This window comes from Culex quinquefasciatus, chromosome 2 (genome assembly GCF_015732765.1).
Source record: "Culex quinquefasciatus strain JHB chromosome 2, VPISU_Cqui_1.0_pri_paternal, whole genome shotgun sequence".
Taxonomy (NCBI): Eukaryota; Metazoa; Arthropoda; class Insecta; order Diptera; family Culicidae; genus Culex; species Culex quinquefasciatus.
Window position 1 is genome coordinate 30,895,796 of NC_051862.1, and position 19,662 is coordinate 30,915,457.

General features: G+C 38.5%; 2 protein-coding genes across 2 annotated transcripts; both read left to right on the forward strand.

Annotated features, from left to right (window-relative positions):
* Nucleotides 1–299: 299 nt before the first annotated feature.
* Nucleotides 300–1,286, forward strand: LOC119765951. Its single transcript, XM_038250232.1, has 2 exons — nt 300–917; nt 963–1,286. The coding sequence occupies exons 1-2, from the start codon at nt 300–302 to the stop codon at nt 1,284–1,286; spliced, it is 942 nt and encodes a 313-aa protein (XP_038106160.1).
* Nucleotides 1,287–9,788: 8,502 nt separating this feature from the next.
* On the forward strand, nt 9,789–12,662 carry LOC6050803 (insulin-like growth factor-binding protein complex acid labile subunit). The gene has a single exon (XM_001867307.2). The coding sequence runs from the start codon at nt 10,202–10,204 to the stop codon at nt 12,014–12,016; it is 1,815 nt and encodes a 604-aa protein (XP_001867342.2). The 5' UTR covers nt 9,789–10,201; the 3' UTR covers nt 12,017–12,662.
* The last annotated feature ends 7,000 nt before the right edge of the window (nt 12,663–19,662 follow it).

A 19,662-nucleotide genomic window follows, 5' to 3' on the forward strand; every position in this document is an offset into this window, starting at 1 on the left:
AAGGTTTTGGTTCTCGTGTGCTAATTGTTAGTGCTTTCTTTGTACTCTTTTATTGATTATCAGCCGAGTCCTTAATCTAATAAGATCAAGACTATTTTGCTCACGGCTGATTGATAACTGAACTTTTGAGGAAGCTTTAAGAGGTGTATGATTATGGAAGTCAACTGCAAGTTTATTCTGTTAATGTATATCTTTTTTTGTTGGAAGAGAGTAGAGAAGTGAGGTGCTTATATTAATAAGAATAGGTTCTGGCGCTGCCTACATGTGTTGTCTAAAAGAGTTCAATCGTAAATAAGGCGATGGCTCGAACCCTCGGCCTATCCTTCGAAAAGTGTAACGTGACGGTCATTGGAGCCAACGCAGTGAAGACGCAAGCAAAGAAGGGAGTCAACCTTACCTTCTCGTCAAGGTACTGTCAGTTCCAAGACAACATCTCGTGTCTGATTTCGGACAACCCCACGAGACGGATCCCGTCGGCGAGAATCGAGACAGCTGCCTGGCACATCCCGAGCGACGCGTTCCTGGCAGACCCGAAGTTCAGCGAGCCGCACGAGATCGACCTGGTCATGGCGTCGAACTACGTGTGGAACTTGCTGCGAACGGATCGAGTGAAATTGGCGAACGGCACCGTGACTCTGCGTGAAACCGATCTGGGCTGGATCGTGACTGGCGTGTACGACCCGTTCCAGCAGCTGAGTTGCCAAGTCGTCCACTCGAACATCACGCTGAAGGATCATCTGAACAACGCAATCGAGAAGTTCTGGCTGGTCGAAGAACTAGCCGACAAGCAGTTGCAAACCAACGAAGAACAGGAAGTGGAAGAGCACTTTCGCGGCACTCACGGCCGCGACAAAAGTGGCCGCTTCGTCGTCCAGTTGCCGTTCAAGGACACGGTTCTTGAGCTGGGCGACAACCGAGTCCAGGCGTTGAGAAGATTCAACCTGCTGGAGCGCCGTCTGTAGCGCAACCCGGAACTCCGAGAACAGTTCACGGCGTTCGTCGAAGAGTACGAGGCACTGGGTCACTGCAAGGAGATTTATGAACAACAAGACCCACCAGAAGTGCCTAAGTACTACCTGCCGCACCACGCTGTGCTCAAACCGTCCAGTTCGTCCACGAATCTGCGAGTGGTTTTCGACGCCAGCGCCAAGCCCGACAAGTACTCCCTGAACGATGTGTTGAAGTTGGGACCGACCGTCCAGAACGACCTGTTCTCCATCGTTCTTCGATTCCGTAGTCATCCGGTCGCATTAACCGCCGACGTGGTGAAGATATATCGGCAGTGAATACTGAATATGTGGGACGAGCGATCATAACATTCATTTTGCTCCAGAAGAGGTGATAGTGAATTGTTGAAGTTAAGATCAAATGGTTGACAAAATTTGTTCCGCTGTAATGCTATGATTCTCATATTTGAAAGTTGGATGTCTTGATTAGGATGTTTTCATTGGCTTGCTTAAGGGATTTCAGATAAATTTAGGAAACGTCTTGTTTTGATGGAGACGGCTTGATTGTTGACATGACTTGGTTGTTTGGAAGCAGACGCGTTTCGAAATAGTTGTTCAATAAGCGAATGTCTAGCTCACCCTGGGTGCCTAAGTGTATGAAAGTACGGCACGGGGCGAAGGCGCTGAATACCCATATTTACACTTAGAATTGTTGGGCACTCGCCGCGGAGTATGAACCGGCGACCACTGGATTGTGAGTCCGTTTGCTTGCTCCACGCGAAAGGGTCATTGAAATAGTTAATCTCACAAGATTGCTCCGTAAGGGGTAGAGGAAACTATGGAGCTCTAGCGTACCGTATTAAAATGAATCTACTTCACAAATAGGGATTAAATATTGTTATCAGCATGCTCCATGGAGAATGTATTATGTAGGAATTGAAGAATCATCCTTAATTCATACTGTTAAATAAAACGAATGAAAAATGGGTCAATGCTGGAATTAGGGTTCTAAGACTTTCTAAAGACAGTTGAATCAGAGGGAGATTTTTTTTTCTCGCTTATTTTCATCGGACAAGGAGAGAGATGTAGAGTTATGAGTAGTTCCAAGTGTAGCATCTACACATAAAATGAGTAAACCAAGTTCAGCGTGTAAGTGGAGAGATGTGTCAGACGAACGAACGAACATGAGCGAGAGAGTAAATGTCAAACGTCAGTTGTGATTAAATTGCAGCATGGAACGGATGTGTGTTAGGGGAGTGAAGATTCTACATGGTGGACAAACCTCCTCTTCACACCAGCCAATTTTGCTCCCCCCCTCTTGGCCGATGATGATGACTTTGAAAATGATGGAGCTACTTTCATGTGAGGTTTGGAGGGCTAGGTGCTGGGAAGTAGTGATGATGGTTGAAATGGATCGTTGGTTTAAAAAAAATAAGAGCTTGGATATTCATTGTTTATGTTTCCTGAAACACCCAATTTTTTTCAGTAACGTATTTTGGGTGGTTTAAAATAGTTTAATTTTTAAAATCATTTTTACCTTTCTGGATTTTTTTAAATATTCCTGACTCAAGGCGTTTTTGACAATAACCAAAAAGCAAAAATTGAGAATAGAGAGAATAACTTGAAAAAAAAATCCTGAAATTTAAAAAAAAATAGTATGAAATCGTGCTGATGTGAATTTTTGCATCGATTTTGCAACCTGCATTTAAATAATACTAACGTGATTAAAACTATCGGGAATAGAAAAAAAATCATCATATTCCTCGTGCTTTGTTTGGTTTTCAAAATAAAAACGCGATTGCGAATTTATTTCAAGATTTTCTTGAAAAATCAAAAGGCAAAAAATATTTGTTAACTAAATTTTACATTTTTTATGGAAAAAAACTTGTAAAATCGATTGTAAACTATTTATAATACAAAGCTAGGGCTAGTAATTTTCGCAGTTTTGCAGAGGCCACGTAATCCGTGAAATTTGTCCTAAGTCGTGAAAATTGGTTAATACAGTGAAATGCTGCGTTATTTAAAATATTCAATTGATAAACGCTTCATAAAATTTTCAACAAGTATTTTGAAAGCATTTTTCAAATAAAAAAAACCATGACGAATTTAAACTATTTTTGAAAATACTGTTAATTCGAATATTCTACGACATGCAAACAATTGATTGTACTTTTCCAGCAGAAATTTGGTTTTATTCCGCAAAATTCCTAAAAGAACATAATTCAAAACTACAATAAAAGGAAATGCAAACAAATTTGAGATTTATTATTTTTAAATTATCAGTTAAAACCCCGATTTTATATCACCATAGGTAAAATAGAGCCTTTCTTACAAAATGAAAAAAAAAGCTAAAGCTTCGAATATTTTTAATACCTCGAATACCATTTTTTAAATTTCAGTAGTACATTATCGGTCGCAAGGTATTGAAATTTAATTAAGAAAAACATATTGGATTAGAATTATTAGAAAAATACAAAGTGAACTCAGTCTTTAATGTTAGTCTATGATTAACTTAAAAAAATATGTATCGCTATTGCCCTTTGTCGATCTATTATGAGAAGCCAAAAAGAACACTTTCACTTTCAATCTTTTGAAGGAATTTTTGGATAGATTTGGTGTCTTCGGCAAAGTTGTAGGTATAGACATGGACTACACTAAGAAAAATGATTCACGGTAAAATTTTTTTGGTGATTTTTGATTTCACTTTTTGTCACTAAAACTTGATTTGCAAAAAAAAACTATGGGTTATTCTCCGCCAACTCACACAGCAGTTGCCCCGACCCCTCTTCGATTTGCGTGAAACTTTGTCCTAAGGGGTAACTTTTGTCCCTGATCACGAATCCGAGGTCCGTTTTTTGATATCTCGTGACGGAGGGGCGGTACGACCCCTTCCATTTTTGAACATGTGAAAAAGAGGTGTTTTTTGGAGGTCTCGGGAGCATGATTGTTGTTTGCAGCGAAAGTTGTGTGAAGGGAAGGAGGAGTGAAAGAAGAAGGAAGAGAGAAGGGGAAATATGCATGTGTGTTGTCCTGCTCCTCAGAAAGAGGAAGCAAGAGAGAACGGTTGTGAGAGTGCTTTTGGAATGACGTCTGACCGAGGTGTGTTGCAGAAAGAAATGTCATGGGGTGAAGCTGTGTGTGTGATGCGATGATTGCCACAGACAAGTGGAAATAGTTTTTGTTTTTAACTTTAAGAAAATGACGAGGAAATTAAACAAATTGTATTCTTTTTGAGAGGGGAAAGTGAGACATGAAAAAGTGTTGAAAAATGAAACAGAGAAGAAATGCCAACTCAAGAGTCTTTGAACATGAATCGCTTCATTGATCAAAGCCAACAAACATCGACGCAAGAGGATCCCTCAAATTTGGTGAGCTCGTTCTATGTTGTGTGTGTGCAAATGCGTGTTTGAATCAGAGTGGATAGTGGGCCACGAACTATAATTTCTATGCATTTTCTTTCAGGATAACGTAAATGACAAATATTTTCTTTTTATTAGTACAGTTTTTTACGCGTCGGTTAAATTTTAGGATTTGAACGATCAATTCGATTTTTTTAAATATAAATATGCTGATTAATCCCATTACACAAAAAATAATTAAATTCTAACTAATTAAATGCTTTTGAATCGGTCGTTTTAATTTAAATTCTAACTCTCGCATTTAAATAAAACAAATGAATAAATAAATATTTGATGTTCACTCCGCTTTGCTGTAAGAGTTTAAATTCAAGATTCTAATTATGCGTTAAATCATTTTTAACCTCGAATTTCGCTTAAACACACATTAATTTATAGATAAATATATAAACTTCGCATTACTCTTACAGTCAATAGCTAGAGTTTAACAGCAGACATGTTAAAACTGTGTTTAATCGGCATTGTTTTTACCTGAGGAAATGGTTGGTTTAGTATTACTACAGACAATTTAATCATGCACGGCTTCGTCGCGTTGTATCTGCCGTGGCTTTAAATCGAATATATATAAATCATGCATCTTTTATACTGTACAATCATCTGTATAAGTTTAATAATCAAAAAACTAAATCTACTTGACTCGCCCGTAATACCTTTCGGGGTATATCCTAGGGTTCTACCTCTCCTACTAACATTGAGTCCAAAACCTCCCTACAAACATCTATACCACTAAGGTGACGTAGGGTCCCTGCGCACTTTAGATAGGTGTTTACTAACATTCCTTCATTTCCCCGAGGATAGCTTGGACCCGGCGTGGACCCCCTTATGCCCTGGGCTGTATTACACACTCATCAAAAGATGAAGACATGGTATCTCCCGTGTTGGATTATTGTTCCGGATGAGGGTCTAACACAACCACACCAAACAGTGGGATAAGCGTTGTGGAGCCTTCCGGTGGTGGGGCGTCCTCCAAATGCTAATGCTAATGCTAATGTGAAAAAGAGGTGTTTTTCAATAATTTGCAGCCTGAAACGGTGATGAGATAGAAATTTGGTGTCAAAGGGACTTTAGTGTAAAATTAGACGCCCGATTTGATGGCGTACTCAGAATTCCGAATAAACGTATTTTTCATCGAAAAAAATACAAAAAAAGTTTTAAAAATTCTCCCATTTTCCGTTACTCAACTGTAAAAAATTTTGGAACATGTCATTTTATGGGAAATTTAATGTACTTTTCGAATCTACATTGTCCCAGAAGGGTAATTTTTTCATTTAGAACAAAATTTTTCATTTTAAAATTTCGTGTTTTTCTAACTTTGCAGGGTTATTTTTTAGAGTGTAACAATGTTCTACAAAGTTGTAGAGCAGACAATTACAAAAATTTTGATATATAGACATAAGGGGTTTGCTTATAAACATCACGAGTTATCGCGATTTCACGAAAAAAAGTTTTGAAAAAGTTGGTCGTCATCGATCATGGCCGTTCATGGTCACCCGCGACAGACACGGACGACGAAACAAAGAGAAACGCAAAAAGTAACTTTTTCAAAACTTTTTTTCGTAAAATCGCGATAACTCGTGATGTTTCCAAGCAAACTCCTTATGTCTATATATCAAAATTTTTGTAATTGTCTGCTCTACAACTTTGTAGAACATTGTTACACTCTAAAAAATAACCCTGCAAAGTTAGAAAAAACACGAAATTTTAAAATGAAAAATTTTGTTCTAAATGAAAAAATGACCCTTCTGGGACAATGTAGATTCGAAAAGTACATTAAATTTCCCATAAAATGACATGTTCCAAATTTTTTTACAGTCGAGTAACGGAAAATGGGAGAATTTTCAAAACTTGTTTAGTGTTTTTTTCGATGAAAAATACGTTTATTCGGAATTCTGAGTACGCCATCAAATCGGGCGTCTAATTTTACATAAAAGTCCCTTTGACACCAAATTTCTATCTCATAACCGTTTCAGGCTGCAAATTGTTGAAAAACACCTCTTTTTTCGCATGTTCAAAAATGGAAGGGGTCGTACCGCCCCTCCGTCACGAGATATCAAAAAACGGACCTCGGTTTCGTGATCAGGGACAAAAGTTACCCCTAAGGACAAAGTTTCACGCAAATCGAAGAGGGGTCGGGGCAACTTTTCTCGATTTCGTGTGAGTTGGTAGAGAATTACCCCTATATTTTTTTTTTGTTTTATAGAACATTAAATGCCAATTTTTCCAGAAATTTCCAGAATGGGCAAGAAGTCTTTGACTGAGTTATGATTAATTGAATCAATACAGATGAAAAAAAAAACCAAATATTGATCGCAACCATTTTTCAACTTCAATGTTGAATGTTCGGGCCAAACATTCAATATTACACCCTTTTAAAATGTTAGTCTTTATTCAAATTATTTGAAAATATTTTTTTTTAAAATATCGAAAAATTTCACGAATGTTTCATACTTTAACATTGTAAATCGGACCATTAGTTGCTGAGATAACGACATAAGAAAATGGTAGATTATTTGGGTGATACTTAGAAAACATCAAATTTCCTGTTTGTATGGAAAATTATATGAACGAACTAATGATGCAAAATGGCTTCTTTGGGCATACCAAGGGCACCAAACAAGTTTCAGCCGGATTAAAAAAAACAAAAATTAAAATTTAGGATAAAAGACCGATTCCGTAAAGAACTGCTCAGCATATTGATTTAATTACGTCAGTTTAGTAGTTTTAGTAAGATTTATTTTAATGTCTTATTTAAAAAAAAAGTTTGTTTAACTAATTTAATAATTTTTAAGTGATATATAAAAAAAAAATAGTAAAAAAACGGTCTAAAATTGAAAAAAATTCATTAGAAAATGATTTAAAAAAAAAATAGTTATTTTTGTGTTGCCACCCGACCAATTGTGTAGCATGAATAGGGACCATCCATAAACCACGTGGACACTTTAGGGGGGGGGGGTATGGCGATTGTCCACGATCCATACAAAAAAGATTTTTTTTGTATGGACAATTGTCCACGAGGGGGGGGGGGGGGGGTTTGAGATTTCCAAAAAAGTGTCCACGTGGTTTGTGGATGGTCCCATAATAAATTTTCCAAATATCTTTAAAAAAAATCCTCTTCAAATGGCCATATTTTTTATTTACGCATACACGCATAGAAATCCTGTAAGCAAATCCGGTAACTCTGTGTTGTCAAATTTGTCAACATGGAAATGTTTCCGAAATCAGAAAAAAACGATTTCGTTGTAAATGTTTCCAAAATCGACAACATTGTTCCCAAAATCGATTTTTTTTTATTTCGGAAAAATTTCAATGTTTACAAATTTGACTTCACATAGTCACCGGATTTGCTTACACGATTTCTATCCGTGTAAGTCTAAGGTATTTTTTCTCATTTTTTATAGGGCAATTGGCTTACAAAATCCAAACTTAGACATAATTCAGTTGAATGTTTCTGTAAATCTCTGAATTGCAAAGGTAACACCCTGGAGTAGAACTGTTAAATTCTAATAAAGGCACTGAATTGAATTATGATTGATGTTTCAATAATACATAATACTTGTAACCTAGAAACCAATTTGAGCTGCCCTTACTGTAAACTGCCCAAGGAATCCTATTTAGTCCAATCCGTTTTCCGATTCAAGCTCTTTTTCTTTGGGAAGAGCATAACACTTTGAGAGTTTTATAATCATATTGTAAATCAATGTTTACATAATTATTGTTTACTGACTTTTGAAACTTTTGTCGAAACCCACTTTTGAATTTGTCGAAACCCACTTCTTTGGGTTTTTTGAGCACTTCTCTGCAATGCTTAGTATGTTTCAATACCGTTCTGATTGTATTTAATTCGTTTTTTTTTCATTTTGCAAAAACATGCTCAACCTATCAACGTCACACCGGTTTACGGTAGCTGAGAAAATTATCCATAATTTTTGATTGTTTACTTTCAAAAACGTTGCTGATATACAGCCCTGCAAAGAATAAAAATTGATAAAAATAGTTTTGTTCTACATCACCACGTGTTTCTGGGCAACATCAAGAAGAATAAAAAGTCATCGCTACTTTTATAAGTGTCTAATAGGAACTTTTCAAAGATACCGAACTATTTTTTATTTACTTTTATTTTTTTTTTGTTTTAAATAACTTCATTTTAATAACCGTTCAGGAAACTTGTCAAATGATGTATTTTATGTAACTTTGAAAGTGTGATGGAAAATCGGGCCTAATTAGAAGATAAACTTTAAGACATGGTTGAAATTCATTTATTTCATTTCATTTCAAAGTAGGCTTACAGAAAATTCCCCCTTTATTTTTCTGGAAAAAATCATAAACAAAACTTCCCAAGAGAAGCATTCCAGCTTATTTTAAATTCCACCCAACATTCTACCGCCAGCCACAAGCATCGCTCGCTGCGCGCCCATAACCCAGAACATCCAGGCAGCTCTACCTTCTGTTTCTGAGTGACAATCATCTGCTAGATTGCTAAATCACTCTCTTCTTGCTACAAACAGTCGGCCCGGCCGTGCCAGTTTCATGCTGCATGGCGCTCTACCTCTTCGTGTGACAGACAGGTATGGCATCATCCACACGGTACAACTCCGTCAACCGTCATGTGCAATGTTTTTCTTTTCGCCTGTTTTTTCACCGCATTTTCCAACCGCTTTCCATCGTTGCACACAATTTCCACCTACGTTGAATTGAGGAGGAGGGGGCGGGGGATATTTCCACCAACAGGTGAACCCAAACAACTTTTCACAACGAGAAGGTGAAATGTGCAATAAAAATCTCGGCGCTTTAATTTTTTCCCTTCGTGCAATTTTCCCGGTACAAGTAGACACAAATACACAGAAGACGCCGACGACTTCGTCGTCGTGACGCATGGCACAAACGTGACCCAAGTTTGCTTCCCCAAAAAAGGAAGAAAAAAATCCCAGTCTTGACGCCACGCGAAAAATGTCTAGAATTGGTCCCTTTCGATCCCCCTTTGTGACGGGAGCCGCCTCCGACGGTAATAAATCCCCGAAAAAAACCAAGCAAAAAGGAATCCTTTAATCTTAATCGATGAGTTACGGGCACACGGCGCGGAGAACCGCGCCCAGCACCAGTCTCGGCAGCCGCCAGACGCGACACTGAACCGGCGGGTTCTAAATTTAGCCGAAATTACGACCAGACGAGATTGGCCGCCGTCTGCGTCGGTCACTCACCGCGACACGAAGTAGGCCGAACGCCGCGTGAGCACCCGCTCGGCCGTTTGTTTACCAACGGCGCTCACTCTCTCGGGCGGGCGACGAAGTCGCGTGAGCGGCCGGGGAGAGTGAGCGGTACCGCTTCGGCTCGGTGCCGAACTGGGTTCGGGTCGTGAGTGGCGTCGCGTGCCCACCGAGAAGATATAAGGAACTGGCGGCATTGTTTCGGGCTTCAGTCACAATACGGCAACTCGCGAGCTACGAACGCGTTCTTTCTTGTTGTTTTGGAAAGGGGGACGGTTTTTGCGCGGGCGCTATTCAACGGTTTTTGGATATCTCGGCTTATCAGGATTTGTCGGGAGGAGTTTTGGGAAAGCTAGAAGAAGAGGAAGGGGAAAAAAGTTTGAGTGGATTGAGACTTGGTGGATTTTACAAGTGGACTAGACTAAAACAGTCGATTTTGGGACAAGTGCACCGGCTAAAGTTGGAAGATGTGTCGATGAAGTGTTTGTTTACAAAACAAGCTCTGTTGTGTTAAGTGCCTTGCCGTTTAATTTATGGTAAACATTTGTGGACAAGTTTGAAAGTCACGAAGATAAATGTTGGAGGAAAGTTGAGCAACACACGATTGTTTCGAAAAGAAAAGAATTTCAAAACCATGAAGATGCTAGTGATGATGGTGGCCACTGTGGTGGCGCTGGTCCCGATGATCGGGGCCATTTCGTACTGCCCGAACAGTTGCACGTGTGACGACGAAAAGTTGCACGTGACGTGCGGTGAGGGTGAGCTGGACGTTCTTCCGATCGCGCTGAATCCGTCGATTAGGCGGCTCGTCATCAAATTCCACCGGATCCGGTCAATCGACTCGTCGATTCAGTTCTACACCGAACTGACAATGTTGGATCTGAGTTACAACCATTTGCTGAGCATCCCGGAGCAGATCTTCATGTACCAGAAGAAGCTGCTACAGCTACACTTGAACAACAATAAGATTGGATCGCTCAGTAACAAGACGTTTACCGGCTTGACGGAACTCCGGGTTCTGAACCTGCGCGGAAACTTCCTCGATCAGGTCACGGGTGAAATGTTCCGCACGCTGCCCAAGCTCGAAGAGCTCAACTTGGGAGGAAACCGGATCAGTCAGCTGGACGCGAAGGCATTCGAAGGCCTGACGGAACTTCGCATCCTCTACCTGGACGATAACGCGATCAAGACGATTCCAACGCTCTCGTTGACCCCGCTGAAGACCCTGGCTGAACTGTACATGGGTACGAACTCGCTGTACAAGATTCAACCCGGGGCGTTCGAGGGGCTTCAATCGCTGCGACGACTCGACATCCACGGGTCTATGCTGGTCAACATCACCGTTGATACCTTCCGAGGCCTGGAAAGCATTCGCGCGTTGGACCTTTCCGATAACCATCTGCTGAAGGTACCGACGTTGCAGTTGAGTGTGCTGAAACGGCTCGAGGATCTGGTGATTGGTCAGAACGACTTCGAGACGATTCCTGAAGGAGCGTTCTTTGGATTGACGAACTTGAAGAGCGTCGACATCTCGGGAGCGCTGAACCTGAAGCGCATCCAGAAGGATGCTTTTTCCGCGAACCCAAACCTGGAGTCGGTAACGATTGCGTCCAACAAGGAACTGCTGGAGATCGATGAGGGCGCCTTCTCCGGACTTCCCCACATCAAGAAGGTCATTCTGCGCGACAACAAGATCTCCACGTTCCGCGAGGAACTGCTCCCGTGGAAGCACCTAACGGACTTCGATCTCTCGGAGAACCCACTAAGCTGCGACTGTCAACTGCTCTGGCTACGCAACCTCCTCCACCGGAAGAACGTCGAAACGGAGGAGGCCCAAATCGTGTGCGCCTACCCGGACCGTCTCCACGGAGAATCCCTCCGAGACATCACCCCCGAAATGCTCGGCTGCCAGCACCTCCAGTCCAAGGAACGCGCCATCTTCGGTGCCATCATCGTCGCGTCCGCCGCCACCGTCACGACCTTCGTGCTGATCGTGTACCGCCTGCGCCACCGCATCCTGGACATCTTCCGGCGGCACTGGCGCACCACCAAGCGGGACACCCTGCAGGAGGAAAAGGACATGGAGATCCAAAAGTCCCTCGGTGAAGGCGACTACCACCAGCCGCACTGCAACATCTACACGTACAACTACCACCCGGTGTTCAGGAACCAGCAGCAGCACCCCTCCATGTACGCCGGAGGCCAGTACTCGCTGCCCTTCCCGCACTACCAGGCCGGAAGTCATCATCACCAGCAGCAGCAGATCCCGCTGCCCCAAACGCCCGTCGTCAACGGATCGCTTACGCTGGGTCACCTACCTTCTTCGTTGAGTGGCCACAGCTCGGGCGCGTCCTCGTCCGGCTCGACCGGAACGGCCACGACGACGATCTACTCGCCGCAGTACGCGCACCACATATACGAGGTGCCCAAGAACGTCGCGGACACTTAGGCGTTACTGGCTTGAATGTTAGAGCGAGAGAGCCACCAGGTAGAATCGGGTATTATCATCAAAAAAAATGTAGGGTTAGGAAATTGTCATTGTCTCGCGAAGGCCGGGAAGTTGGGCTGCATGAGCGGTTTGAGGTTTGACTCAAATAGCTCATTTTGTCCAACTGTCACCGGTCTAGTTCATTTTCTAGGACACTCATACAAATTCACGCGCACATCCTTAACTGTTATTCAAGTGTAGGCTAAGACAAGATGTATAAATTATTATTAACGCATTAAGAATGGCAAAACAAAACTGATTAATATATTGTATTACCAGCGTGTGAATGCGAGCGGGAGAGTGAGTAGAAACGATGCAAAGCTTGAAATTTACATGGAATTTAGTGTGAAATTTAAAGAAGATTAAATGTAAATTTGTTTCAGTGTTTTCACAGTATGTTTTCACTTTGATAAGCGTTGCAGTCAATTTCATGTAAATTTTAGTAAGTCACTAAATTAACTTGAAAATCATGTAATTTTACATGATTTTTGAAACCTATTCAGAATAACCTTACAGTCAATTCCACGTAAATTTCAACCAAATTTGTCTTCGTTGGAGTGAATGCGAATAAGCAACACACATGGAACAGAAAATCATATCGTGAAAAACAAAAACGTGAGCGATTTTTAGCCTGTATTTCTGCACCGTGTAATATTTAAAAAAGCAAAAGTTGTATAAAATAATTCTAGTCAATTTGAAGAGAGCAAATCTGAACGGATATCAAAGACTGTCCCTGGAGTTTAGACCCCGGGGAAAATGGGACGATTGGGTTGGACGGTTAATTTTTGACTTTTTTTTTGTCGTGAAAAAACACGGTGGGAAACACGTCAGCCGGAATGGGCCCGCGAGGCACTCTCTTTTTAAATTACATTCTAAGAGGAACGAAAACATCAACTGTGAGAGAGATCAGACGGAGAAAATGAGCGGAGTTTTCTTTCAATTTCTTGTTGTGTAAATAGAGACAGGACACTGTGCCGGTTACGTTCTGTGTAAATATAAGTGACAAACCATACAAAATACACACAAACACACTCATAAAAAACAACAACAAAAAACACAAAAAGTTAGTTATGTATTTTTATTACACTTTTTTATAAGAAACGTGGTATGAAATAAGGACAGAAAACCCCTTCAACGAAAAATAAAACAAACGCAAAAAAAGAAAGACATTGAGATACGAAATAAAAAAAATGTTACAAAAGAAAATAATAATTAATGACGTTTTTAATTACCGCACAAACTCACACAATCACACAAACCAAATTCATCCCTTTTTTGTTATTTCCATCTCATTTTCGCGGGAAAAGCTCGTTTCTCTCTCACCCCCGGGAGGCAAATTGGCTTGATGATGATGATGCTTCTTGTTTCATCGTTTTCTTGCCTTGGTCTTCTTGGTTTGGTTGTCTGCCTCCAGGGGTTGAAAGATCGCAATGTTCCGAGAAAGAGTGTTGGCGGTTTGGTTGAATAGGAGAAAAGGGGAAAGGAGTTTTCCACCTCTCCGCCACCATTGGGATGTTTTTCCTGGCTGCTGCTGCAAAGGTATTTGTGGAAATTAAATGTGCGATTGCCGCGGGAGCTTCGGCTGGATTGAGGAGGTGAATTATTGAAATGAAAGGTGAGTATTTTTGCAGTGAAGAGCTTTGAAAATTGTTTCTTATTTTGTTGACAATAATCTGGTTTTGTTTCATTTTTGTTTTATGCATACATTTTTAAAATGAAGTTGCTTGTTCTTATATAATCATTTTTTATTTTTTCTATTTTTGATTTGTTCTTTAATTTGCACTATTTTTTTTCATTCGTCAAAAATGCATAAGTGGAAATTTTTGTATTTTACTTCGGCCAATGGAAATATTATTTGAAGTTTATGTCACCCTTCCCTTTAAATCGGCCGTGACAATCAGAAGGCAGAAAAGTGTTTTTCAAAAAAAACTTCACGATTTCAATGAATAATGACGTTCAAACAACTGAAAAAAGCTGAAATGATTTCCCCGCATTGGTGATCAATTTTAGCATGTTGAAACTTGTTTAAAAATAATTGATTTTTTGTAAAATTTCATAGCAAAGTTTTTTTTATTTCGCTAAAACATATTTTTCTTTTATTCGAAAACTAATGATTGTAAAACAACTGTTAAAGAGTGTAATAAATTTTACTACACTTTATCCATTGAATTGTTGATTCAATGGTTAGCAGAAAGTGACGAGCGGGAATTCTCGGGAAATCGACCATTTTTGAACCTCTCGATTCCCGGGAAATTTGGTCGAGACTCCCGGGAAATTTTAAACTTTTAAATATCGAATCAAAATTATACAAACTAATCAGAAAAACATTTCAAATATTCAAAATTGTTTAGAACATTGAATGTGCAATGTTCGATGTTCAAGTTCGAATAAAAATCTTTTTATTCAGAAAGTTTAAATATTAACGAAAATCAAATAACTTTCATTGAAAGATGCCAAAAAAACTTAACTTTCTTGGCAGTTACACCCCAGAAATGAAATCGAATGTTTTATTTTCAAATATATTTTTTTATTATGTTATTTTACAAAATACATCGATAGCACTCTTATACAATGTATCCACAACATTCTTAGCTTCATTTTGAGAATTTTTTTTATTGAAAAGCGCACATCTAAAAAAATCAGTGAGATTTTTGCAAAACTTCAGTTAATTTTGAGCTGTCTAAACTTGTTGAAGTTTCAGAAGGTTTTTACTTATTGGAAAATTCAGTTGGGCAAATTTAAAAAAAAAAATAATAAATACGGAATTCAGTTGAGGAAGTTTGTGTGAACAATTCTAGCAAGCTCAGAACAAGAGAGCACATGACATCGAAATGTTGAGTTTATAACTCTTAGCACTAATGAAGAAATCGTTAGGTCTTTAATTTATTTCTTGTAAAAAAAAATTGTTGAATATATTTTTTTCTGGAATCCTAGAAAAAAAAACAAAGTTAAACAAGATTGGGTGGAAATTGATATTTCGTACAAAACTAATAAAACATTTTTTTAAAGTGTTCCAATTTTCAATGATCTGATTATAACGCTTAATTTTGACAAAAACTGGCTAACTCATTATTTATTTAATCTGATAGGACCGAGCTTATTGTACTTCTTACCTAAAGACAATTGGAGTAGCGATAGAACAAATTTACTTTGCAATTTAAGCACCTAAACGGACTTTTTCCCTGTTTGCTTTAAAGCATCATTCCTTCCATTGCTTATCACAACAAACAAGTAGAAAAAAATCTCATCGAAAACTTTTTAACAAGCTTTTTAATTACCATCGAATAATCAAGACAACCTTCTGGGGAGGAAAAATATTTTCGCTCGTACATCCTTAGTCATCCTTTTGCATCTTTTTTTTCTCTTCAATTACAGCTTCTGTTGATCCTTTCCGCCGAGGGCATTTTTGATTAATTTCTCGTTTTTGATCAACATTTGCATAACTCTTGTGAACCATTTTTGCTCCTTGTTGCTAGCTTGAAGCTATTTCGATCATTTTTCTTCAATCTACCTTTTCAAAAAATATTTAATTTATCTAAAAAAGCATGATTTTTGAGCAAAACTTTATCACTCTTGCTTCCATTTTTTCATAGCCAGACATTTCAGGAGTTTTAAAAAGCCAATGTTCAAATAACATTAAAGCCCCCCGCTGAAAGTTATTTTAAGACCCACCTAAACGCGCGGGACATCTCACCTGGTCGAAAGCTTTTTGGGGCCGAAATGACCTTGCCCTTGCTGACGATGATGACCGAGTGGAAAATTCTGCGGAGGAAATTTTGCAGGCGTTTTTCACCCAAAATCATCCTCTCCACCACCCACCACCTCGTTTTAGACTCAGTTGACTGACTGTGAGGAGGCTTTTCGATGCTTGATGATGTCTGTTTACCGTTCCGAAAATTGTGAGACCCACATCGAAGTTTGTTTTAGTGCAAATAGACCCCTTCCAGGAAAAGCTGTTCCGTGTGGGGGTCCTTTTTTCTATCTAATTAGGACCATTAGTTCCCAGGATTGCACTGAAAAAAATCATCATAATAATTTAAAAATAATGCAACTAAGAAATTCAAACAAACGTTGTGAATGTACAAATTCATGCCAAAAATCAACTATATTTTTTACTGTGCGTAAGTGAAACCGTCACCGACGTTTCCATCAAACATTGCTCACCGATACAGAAAACGCAACCACTTCCGAGAAGCGCCTTCATGATTTCGACGGTAAATAAAGCATAATTAAAGCAAGCATTTCGGTTTCATTCATTCATTCGCTCGCTTCCATTCGATAAAACTCAAACATTCCATTCATGCTCCGGCGAGGATAACGAAGGAGGAAGCCCACATCGCACATCACACAAGAGTTTTGCTGCTGCTGCTGATAATCATCATCAAAAAGCCCGGTAAGGTTTTCGATTCCTGGAATATGTGTGTGTTTTATGATACTTGCTCATATTCATGACTCTTTAAGCTCAATGTAAACACCAGAAAAAGAACGCGTTAACATTACTGGAATAAAATTCTTGTTCCCATGTTGGTGGCATTCAGGGGGTTGCTTCCTTCCGTTTCTTTGGGTTTTTATTAATTAAGTTAAGACTACACCGCTACCACCAGCAGACTTGTTGCTGGTGATGAAGGAACAAAAGAAAAATGACGACACAACGGGAATCGAACCCGCGGGTGCTGGGTTACTGGTGGGGTGCAGAACTATTTTGTCGTTATTACTTGTCTGATCTCTTATGCTTTAAATTTTATTAAACTGATTTTGAATTATCATTTTGTACTACTTATGAAAATTTTGGAGTTAAACGTTTCTTATTTCATTTATAGATGGTAGTGGTCCTCCAAACACTTCCACTTTTTGCCTTCCTCACCTCACTGAGGCAAGGCTATAAAATCACTCGAAAAATGAACTTCTTAAAAACGACTCCTAGATATACCTTCACGTATACCTATCGACTCAGAATCAAATTCTGAACAAATGTCTGTGGGGATGTGTGTAGACATGATTTTTTTCCACACGATTATCTCAGAACTGGCTGAACCGATTTTGGCCGGATCCGCCTTATTCTGTTCGTTTTGGGGTCCCCTAAGACTCTATTAAATTTTATTCTGTTTAGTTAAGTATTTAAAAAGTTATGCCAAGAAAAAGATTTTTGTAGATACAAAAAAGGGTGATTTTTTGCCTAACCTCAAAAGGCCGGGTCTTTTTGTTTACGTGCTAGAGTCGCGCTAGATGCGAAACGCCCGGTTGCCACATTGCTTCAAATGAGAGTCTGCATGTTTTCTGGAAAAGTCTGTTCGCCATCGCGTCCGTTTCCGAGGCACTTCAAGCGTAAAATAAAAATTTCTGACAATTGGCAACACTGGTTGCTGCGATTGGCAAACCCCCCGCGCCGCTGTCAAAACGTCAACGGCGAAAAGCAACGGCAACCTGATCGTCAGATTTAGCGCGAACGAAAAGCGCGCGCAAAGAAGGGAGAAAAGGAAACCGAACCAAAATTCATTCCGTTCGCAAACTTTGTTCAGTACAGATGTAAATAAATCGGTCGTTTTAGAAATTTGTTAGAGAAAACGAGTGTTTCACTGCCGTGCCAGAACGTGGTTTACAGTCCCGCGAAAATAGAATCAAAATCGTCCCGGGTTAAGGCAATCGGCCGCAACAAAGTCAGTATCAGGTATATATTTTTTTCATAAACTTATTTTCATTACTACTCTGTAAATGTGAGGAAGGCACCACCCACCTAATGGTGGATTAAGAAAAGTTTTATGTTAAAATATTGCATTCAAGTAATACCAATCCATAAAGCATTATTATCGTCGAAAACATTTCCAAAAAATCTGATTAATGGACTACTATTTAATGACAAGTAAAGACGAATTTATTTTTTTCCGAATAATAAATCCATATTTTCGATAATTCATTCAAATTTCCAGCAACTTGGAACAATGGCAAATTAACACATTTTTGATAACTCTCGATATGTATATTGTCCTAGTTTTGGTAGTTCTCCGCAATTTATTTAAGTTTTTAAAATAAATATCTCAGTTGCAGGGATGGAATAATCGCAAAAAAATCAATTTCGCTTGCGAACTTTCTTCACCCGCGAAAGAGAGAGGAGGCAAATCACGCAAAATAAAATCGCTCCCGAACTTCTTCAAGAAAACCAATCTGTTAATGATTTTTTTGTGAATTTCCTTGTTAGCACCACTTACAAATATTTATTTCACTTTGTTTACACACATTGTCCATTTACAAAATTTTCACATTTGCAAGTGTAGCAGTGAAAAAGATGTTCCGCCGAATAATCAAGATGATGATTTTTTTAGATTCCTTTTACTTATCTTTCGTGCGCGAGAGAGAAATGCCATTCTCCCTTCGGATTTTTTCTCTTGATGATCGTCCAATGATTTTCTTTTGATGATGATTATTCCATCGCTGCTCAGTTGTATCATAATGTCTCGATATTTAAGGAATACACCTTTTCTTTTTTGTAATAATATTTTTGTGAGTTTTTTCCATTATTTCAAACATAAGCTGTTCCTGCAAAAAAATTCGACTTCTATTAAATTTTAAAGTTTTTTTTTTAAATTAAACATTTTATTCTTGGCTGTCGTTATGATTTTGTGAACTTTTCCATTCTTTCAAACTTAAGCGGTTTTTTAAACACTACTTCTATAATATTTTGTATTTTGTATTTTATTTTATTTATGAAAATTTTTGAATATTGAAAAACTTTCACATTCAATCAAATCAAAATTGGACAAATGACAAAAAATCTGACTTCAAAAACATAGCTGTATATATTAAGAAACGATCGTATTTATTTATATTTTAAAGATAAACCACCTCCAATCCACAAAACTCACATGAATATAACAACAAACTTGCAAGAAAATGTTGTTAAAAAAATTAAAGCTTGAAAAATATTTTAGAGATCAAACTTATTCTGAAAGAACCTCTCATGTTTAAAAGAATGGAATGTTTCTTAAAAAATTGTTTGGAAGTTATCCTGTTTTTTTTTAAAAAAAAAAAGATCGCTATTAAAAGAATGGATAAACCAAGGATCTACTCATAGAAAAAAAATCAGACTTGTTTGTAAGAAAATACTTTTTTTCCAGATTTTCAAAAGAAGTTTATGATTATAATTATTTATTTCATCTTTTCACATTCGACATTTTGTCCATTTGACCTTTTGGCATTCGACCTTTTGTCCATTCGACCTTATGTCTTTTGACCTTTTGTCGTACATTCTTTCCATACGCATTTAATTTGCGGAAAATTCTCTATCCTATTAAAGTCACCCCGTTTTACGGTATGAAAAGTTAAATGAATTATGAAATGCAATATGAATAGTTAATAATAAATACATAAAATGAAAACAAATATGGACAAAGGGAGGATATTTTTAAAAGAAATAAAGATTCAAAGAACCATCGGTGAAGAAATTCTTACAGGTAAAACAAATGATGGAATTATTATATCGTGGAGTGATAACAGATAATGTGTCAAGAAATGTAAAAATTTACATCAGTTTCTGATTAACTTTAACTTTTTAATCCATTACTTAGGAAAGGTCTGACAACCAGAGCATTGACTGTACATTTATTTATAAA

Excerpts from the sequence above, each read along its gene's own strand:
- LOC119765951 (XM_038250232.1), top strand. The coding sequence starts at position 300 with ATGGCTCGAACCCTCGGCCTATCCTTCGAAAAGTGTAACGTGACGGTC. Across the intron at positions 918-962 it reads TTGAGCTGGGCGACAACCGA|CGCAACCCGGAACTCCGAGA; the intron begins GTCCAGGCGTTG and ends CGCCGTCTGTAG.
- LOC6050803 (XM_001867307.2), top strand. The coding sequence starts at position 10,202 with ATGAAGATGCTAGTGATGATGGTGGCCACTGTGGTGGCGCTGGTCCCG.